The sequence below is a fragment of the Clytia hemisphaerica genome, unplaced genomic scaffold, assembly GCF_902728285.1.
Source record: "Clytia hemisphaerica strain Z4C2 unplaced genomic scaffold, Clytia hemisphaerica genome assembly, whole genome shotgun sequence".
Classification (NCBI taxonomy): Eukaryota; Metazoa; Cnidaria; class Hydrozoa; order Leptothecata; family Clytiidae; genus Clytia; species Clytia hemisphaerica.
In genome coordinates, this window is record NW_027104538.1 from 49,169 (window position 1) to 57,558 (window position 8,390).

General features: G+C 33.2%; 1 protein-coding gene across 1 annotated transcript; it reads right to left on the reverse strand.

Annotated features, from left to right (window-relative positions):
• Positions 1–7,218: 7,218 nt before the first annotated feature.
• On the reverse strand, positions 7,219–8,390 carry LOC136822566 (uncharacterized; the record flags this gene model as incomplete). Its single annotated transcript, XM_067078831.1, is given in 1 exon segment — positions 7,219–8,390. A coding segment is annotated over 1 exon segment (298 nt), but the record flags the coding sequence as incomplete, so codon positions are not given.

Here is an 8,390-nt window from a genome sequence, read left to right on the forward strand (position 1 = left end):
GGGGGGGGGTGTCCGAAAATAAATAGGGGGTAGGAAAATTTTCTAAATTCTAATAAACGGGGGGGGGGGGGTAATTTTTGAAATTTGTGAAATTTTCAGGAGAGATACATAAAATTGTCATTAATATCATGTTCAAACATCCAAAAAATTCTCTTTAAAGGAAAGAAGAAAAATGGCAATTTTTACATTTCTCTAACCTTCCACAGTACTAAAGTGAGCAATTTTACCTATCGCCTTTACGGTGGAGATGGCGAAACTTTTAAAGGGTGTATTAGCGGGAGGGGGTCTTAATAAGAGCGGGGGATAGATTTTTTCCTCTTAACAATTAGCGGGGGGGGGCGTCTATTCAAGAGACAGGAGTAACCGGCCAAAGGGTTAGAAACTAAGAAGAGCAACTGGTATTTCAATCCATGAAAACTTTTCGATATAAAAATTCAAACTATACACAACACAACAAACAGACAAAATGTTAAAAAAAGGAGCATGCAAATTACATTATAGCCTGGATCAACCAAATTTAAAGTTCCCGCCAAATTAAATTCCCGTCAAAGGTTAATTTTTCAAGCCATCTAAAAAATCAAATTCCCATCTGTAAAAAAAACTTTTTCGACCACCCGCATAGTTAAATTTCCGCTAAAATTTCTTCCCTTAAGGTATTCGTCTCAGATCAGAAACCATTGTGGGCGACTTCTTAGCTTTCTCAATGTGAATTGAGTAATCTTTAAGCCACTCCCTCAAAGAATTTCATCAAAAACTGGGCTAGACGTCAAGTAAAAATCCAAACTTTGATTTTTTGGACAATACCTTAAGTGGATAGATTTTGGCGGGGATTAAATTTGGCGAATTTAACGAATTTTGTTAAAAAACGCCAAATTAAATCCCTGCCGAAATTTCAAAAACGATCATTCGCCAAATTAAATCCCTGCAAAATTTAACGAAATTTTTCAAGATAGAAGTTCTATGGAGAATAATGCATTTTTAGTAAAATACCATGCATTTCTTAGTTTACCAGAGACTAAAACCTTCCCATTCGCCAAATTAAATCCCCGCTAAAATTTACAAAATTGATTATTCGCCAAGTTAAATCCCCGCCAAAGATTTAATTTTTCCCAATCGCCAATTTATATATCCACCTCAAAATTAATCCACTTAAGGTATTTTCGAAAGTTTCTTTATTTAAAGTGATCAAAATATCAAATGGTCTATCTTAGAAAACAAGATAAAAATGGAAAAATGGAAAAAAAAAGTGGCAGTCTAGGATAAACATATTATTTATCAGATATGATCAATGGTAATTTTTAACAAAGATCACTCTGGAGAGACACATAAATACATAAAAAGACTTGACTCAAATAACATTTTCAAAAATCTAAAGCAGCTTAAAAGAGAAAACAACGACTCAAATAAAAGAAACAGATGAAGAATAATAAAAGAAACAAATTCACTTCAATTCCTAAATGCCAAAAAGAGTTGATTAGATTCGTAGCTTACTTTAATAATTAGTGGACTAGAGTGAAAAAGAGTTTTGAATTGAATTCATTCATATTTCATGAGCGATTTTGAAAAACATTTTTCTGCCTCTCTCCATCGTCATCTCGTCAAAATAAGTGATCCCAACTTCGTGCAGATTCCAATTTAAAAAAAAATTCGGTAAAGGCAATCCTCTAAAAATCCCATACCCTCTTAATTTCTCTCCATTGCAAATTTGAATCCAAGAGACAAGTTGTCTGCCTTTATTAAAGTCAGAAGCATTGGCAACCAAAAGGAAATCAACAAACCTTTTGATCGAATATTGAAACGAAAATGACTTTACATCTGATGTTTCGTAATCAATTATTTCATCATTAAACTCTTGAACAATACATGTCCTATCTTGATTCAATTCCCAAACTCGTATAGCATTATCCTTGTGAGTAATTCTTTTGTGTGATAAAACAATATAACGGTCGTCAAAATGATAATCATGGTATCCATCATCTATTGCAATCGAATAAACATAACAAAAATTGCCAGTGTAGTCATATTCGTCAATTCTTAAGACACTGTCTCTTTTGAAATAAAAATAGATTCTCTCTTTTGTTGCATTGAGAAAAAAGAAAAAATCGTCAAAAACTGAAGATTGACTGAGATCGACGACAACTCTCTTTGAATGACAGATTTCAGTTTGCTGCGTCTTTATAACATCCAAACAACATTCACGGAGACGAGTTGCTTCTCCTTCCTCGTTATATTTTTTGAAAAAGGTTAACACCAAAAGTGCAGTTACGTCATTTTCTCTTAATCCATACCAAATTTGGCATCTTTCGTAGTCTTTATCATCGAATCTTAAAACAATATCTGCTTCACTTGGCTCGATAGTTAAATCCAATACCTTATACGGATGATCAACTAAAACATCAGGGAGATAATAATGATAAACATTTATTATAAAGTTCTCTGCATTATCACTATCGAGGATATCATGCTTCACAATGACAACAACATTCCCAGTATACGCATCAAGTTCCTGCCAGACCGATTCCGAACCATCCATATCTTGGAAATCAATGGTTAGATTTCTCTTCTCGAGAGCATTTTGTTGTTCATTGAAATACACCATAAATACACGAAGACGATCTCCACCATCCATATCTTCGAGAATGTAAAAGTGTTTGCTAGTGTGGTCAAATCCCCTTTGAAAGGAATTGATAGCTTGAAGATCATTATATCCAAGGAAATGCTCAATTCTTTATTTTTGTATTCTGTAGTTGCTGTTGGTGGCAGAAACATTGATTTTCTTACGTCGTTCATTGTTAATATTATTCTTCACCCACAATCTTAACTATGGTAGAAGAAATTTCGTGTAATTGCAAACAATGAAAGACAGAGTAATAGTAAGTTGAATTTAATCAGATAGAATTGCATAACTACCCGGGGTGCGAATGTCAAAAGTGACCCCATTTTCTTTAGCTATTCATTGAGAGGAATCTCCCTGTTTAGTTAGTTTAGACATTTTGAAAACCTTTAAAAATAAGTTTAAATTATAGAAAAAAATCTCCATCAACATCATGAATTCTACATGATTGATTAAGAGAAGTTTCTTTTTTTTATCAAAGTATTTTGAAGATATAATAATTAAAACGTGATCAGATTTCATAAAGAAAATATTGTATAAGCAAGAGTTTTCTAATAATGACAAAAAAATTATGAAATTGTGTGAACGTTGAACGTTCTTTAAAATTATAGATAAATTTCGAGAAAATATCGAGAAAAATAAAAGTAAAATGTACAAAAAAAAGCAAGTTAATACGATATTCTAAAAAATGGATCTTAAATTTTGATGTTAAAATACCTATATTTTGTGTACAGGAAGGGATGTACCAGAAAAATTCAGCCGCTTTAATTTCGATTATTTTTCGTCCTAAATCTTTTCAGTAGTTTGGAATCCTGATAATTCATCGAAAATAGATCTCTTTTCACACAAAAATCTCCGTAATAAGAAAGCTTCACTCTAAAATTTCGGAATTGGGCAAAACGGCTCAAAAACTAAAGAAAAATCCATCATGAAACCAAAATATTTTTACCCTGAACAAGATTAAAGGATTGATGTTGTGACCATTAGTCCAGTTATAATCTATAGTTTCTGTAAGTAAATCATTTATAAAGATAAAAAGCTATAAGAAATATAAGAATTGATTATGAACGACTTTTATAAACCCACAAACTTCAAAAAGTTCAACATCTAAATTAAAAACAGAAATAGAAATAAACTTATCTTTCCAACAGTATATAATAAATTCATATTTCAAACTACCATACATAATCTGTATAAAATTAACCTAAATAATCACTATAGTACTAAATTTAGATCAACAAAAAATCAAGTAAACATTCAAAATAGATCAGTGCATCAAAAATATTCAAAACAAATAAAATTGGTCAAGTAATTATAGAAAAAAGTAAAATAAGAAAAAAATGAAAGGTATAGAAGTTTTGTCTGGTCATACCTTTTTTGCTCACCTTGTACTGTAGTATACACGAAATTTTAGGTGATCATTTAAAAAAGTTATCCTTAATCGACTTTGGTAAGTTCAATTGTACCAAATCATTGATGGAATAATTCAACAATACAACTTTAAGTGGAGAATGTAACAGTGGTTCCACAAACCTTGTTTTCAATTTGAAAACTTGCCAAAAGAATTTATTGTCAACCCCGCTATAAAACACCACTACTTCATTTGAACACCAATTCAACTGGACATTTATAACAGAGATATTTGGTCTACTGACATTACACATTATCTTTTGTAAAAGATGACCTGTGAAAGGGTCGATCAAATAAACATCTCGCCTTGCCAGTATCAATAAAGATGTACCAGAAGTCACTTGATGATAATATGGCTGCTGGCAACGGAAATCGAAGCTGAGATGTTTTGGTATGAAATCTGAAACATTAACTTTAGTTATCAAGGACAATGTTTTCTCCAGGTAATTAATTGTATGAACGTTTATTTTGGTCCGTTCCTCAGCAAAATGAATCAAAATTTCACCATGCTTCAAATCATGAGCCCATTCGAAAGGGAGGTACATTTCTTTGATATAATGTTTTGCAATAACACTTTGCGTGTGCAAGGAATAAACGACTACACCATCTACTAAGAACATGAGTATTTTATCAGCATTGATGTTAAAAACAACATCATTCTGGCAAACTCCCATTGACATTGTGTCGATGGTCAGCACTCTTTTCAAGGATAAACAATTATCTGAAGAGAAAAGAGATCTGAATATATGAACATCGCGTTTGTGTTCCTTATTTTCTTCGTTGAAGGTTTCGACCATAAGACTTAAAGTCTTTTCATCCGTTGATAGTTTTATATCAAAGTCTTTCAGGTAACAGTGCTCCTCTTCTAACTCAAAAATAGTTCCCAGGTCTCTTCCTGTTCTATCCATGTCGGGGTTAAATTTAAAATCATCAACTAACTGACATAAAGTCAAAGATATAGCTCGCCTGTTTTTATGCTCAACTGGAAAAATAACAAAATCATGACTTGCGTTGATGGCACTACTCAATGAATTTACTGGTGAATAGTAAAAACCTTTGCGACACTTTAAAGTCAGTTTATTGCTATTATCGATTCCATTGTAAACCCAAACAATGTTTCTGATGAAATGACTTTGACTGGTCCATTCAGATACTGTAAAAGTGTTATTATTAGTGTTATTATTCTTTTCTTCGATAACAAAATGGTTTGGGGTAACGTTAACAGTATTTTCTGGTATTAATCGAACTCTTGGTAATGAATCATCATTAAAACCAAGCAGTGCAGTTTTCATTGCTACAAGATGATTTTTTAATTATATTAATTCTAAAAGAAATTAAAAATCACATATCAAAATAATAGCACTGTTTTGGTGAAGCAATTAAGATAAGCTTCCTGGAGAAGAACCTCGGACAAGATTTGATTTTTAAAGATTCAATGGTCACAGACTACAGTATGTAGTACAAACTGCATCATGCACCAATCCAAGAAAAAGCTTTTGTGGTTGCTGCAAACTAGCATATACAGTAATTTTGGCACAGTCTCAGGCTTTCAAGATAAATAAAATGCTTTTCCCATTCGTATCACAGCACCATTTGTTGAAATTCAAAATCAACAAAGATTAAACGCGCGTATTCATGACTCTCATTGATTTGATATTGTAGCAAATACTTAGCGATCTAATCTTTTACACTCATACTTCAAATACGAAGAAATGAAAAAATCAATCGAACTGTCAAACCATATATGGGATTTACAACTCAAAGACATCAAGCCGTCTCTAACTTGGTCGGTAATTGACCACGGCCCGCCATATGTTAATGGGTCAAAGCGATGAAACATTTGTCTTACATAGAAGTTTCATGTTATAACCTCAGAACTTGACCTTGTTAAATAACGGTCCGAATTGATTTCGAAATGTCGCCATAGCAACAAATTTGTTCTAAAAAAATTTAAATGTCTCCCACCGGACAAAGCATAATAAATAGATAAATAAATAAATATATTTTAATAGCCTCAGTATTCACTTCATTGTTTTTAAACGCGTTTATATGACAATTTTTTAACACACCTATTATAAATTTTATCACGCCAATCACCCCATGGTTTCAGCACACTTTTCAGGTGCCCCCATTGAGCATGGTGCCCCCAGCAATTTAGGTCCCCTTGAGAAATTGCTTTGAGTTAGGTACCCCAATTCAGCCAAAAAAATCTTTTTTGAATTGACACTTTTTGTTGTTTTGTCATTGGTAAAATCTTAATGATTTTTGGGGTGGTTTAGTAAAAAAATTCAATAATTTGAAATATTTTGAAATTTTCGATTTGGAAAATATAACCGCCCCCCAGAGCCTCCATCAAGACAGCTAGGTACCCTTAATGAATAGGTAACCCCAAAGAATTGCAAGGCATTAGCCCCCCTCTACTAACCTGGCCTAGGTGCCCTTCAGATTTCTAAGGGGGGGGGCTGACACCATGCACCCACTTTTTACTCATTTTTTTCTAGCTTTTTAACGTGAATTTTACATTTGATAAATGTGGAAACATGAAACTGAATTGAATAATTAATTAATTTCTTTCGTCAATCGTTGTCAAAGTAGAAGCATTCAACATTATTTGCGAGGAGCCAGAAATTAGGCAACTGCCACGAGAGTAGTTATCATTTTCTTGGTAACAGAGTTGAAATTATTTTTCATTATTTGATCCAGTGCGTGATAGCTCAAGGTAATATCTGGCTGATGCTCTTTATCATCTGGATCAATATCATGATTCTCAAGGATAAGAAATTCGTACAGATTAAAATAATACAGATCAATTTTTCTTACCAATGCCTCATTCAATTTGCTTTCTTTTTCAACGCAGTCAATTATTCTAACTCCTTCAAAATCTAACAAGGTAAAATTTTGCCATCACTATACCACCAAGAACAGGGTGACCAATTTCCAAAAGATTTGTAACGAATTTTTCTGAAACTTTGTCATAATGAACAACGAACTTAAATAATGTGTGTCTGAATCTTAATCCCAATATTTTCGAAAATCAAATAATATTTATCGCTAGCATCAAATCCTCCAAGAGCATATCTGTCAAATCCATCAAGAAGTGTGGCTGGTGATAAAATAACATTGGAGAGGTCAGATCGTACAGACATTGACTTATTTGATGAAAACATTCTTTCAATTTTTAAATAAATCTGATCTAATAAAATTTATCTAAAAAGAATAGAATTCGATTCTCATTAGCACTTAACAAGTATTGTGAAAGTTTCGTTCCCAGGCCTAAAGAGAACATAAATAATGAAAATGAAAAAACAACAAAACACCGAACAAACAGACAAAACTTGACAATTGGGCTCTTCCAGAAAATGTCCGTACATGGGGGGTGGTGGATATATTGTCCGTGGGGTAGCGAAAAATTAAATTTTGGGGATAATGATGCTTGTCCGGGGGGTAAAGCTCGTTGTCTGGGGGGCCGAAAGTCACTTTGTCCGGGAGGTAAATCACTGAAAATCGTTATATCCTCAACCCCCCATATTCAATTTTTTCTAGAAAAGCCCATATGAATGCTTTTTAACCTCCTTTGAGCGATCTAAAAATCAATATATCAATATATACTAAAAAGCGGAAATAACATCTCTAGGGGTTGATATTTATGAAGAACCATCAAATACCACAGATTTAAGAGGAATAAACAGTGCTTAAATTGAAGTAAAAAAAGTAAGGCCAGTACTTTTACTGTGAAGCTGACAATTTTGTATTCTTTTGCCATTGGTCATTTTACAATCTCGTGACGCGTTTGGTTTAGATTCAACCATGATTATTGTACGACTGTAGTCGGAATTGGAGGTGGAGGATAGAGTGTCCTCGGGGTAAACTTGCTCTGTTTAGGGGTAATTTAGCTTTGAATTTTGAATATCCAGGGGGTCAACTAATGCTTGATCGGGGACGGGGGTATTGTGGGGTAGAAACCTGCTGTAAATTTCCAAAAAGTGTTAAATCCTCCACCCCCATATTCAAATTCTTCCTGGAAAAGAGCAACCTTTCTTTTTTGCTTCTTTGTCCTTCGTTTCGAATTTACCCGATTGTTTTATAGATCAAACCATTTGATTCGTCAATAAATTCCTCAACAGAAACTTCAAACCCCAGAGTTTCAAAGTAACCAGTGATCCAGTGAATCTTAGCAATCTTCATTTGTTTCAAGACTTGACGAAATTCAGGAATATTTTGGGGCGTCAGATTCAAGGCTTCTAAGAAAACTTCCTTAACAGGAAGTTCTTTAAACAAAATCAATTCTTCAGGTGACAGCATGTGATCTGTCTCATACGCCTCACTGATGGTAACTTGATTTAATGATTTCATACGTAATAGAGTA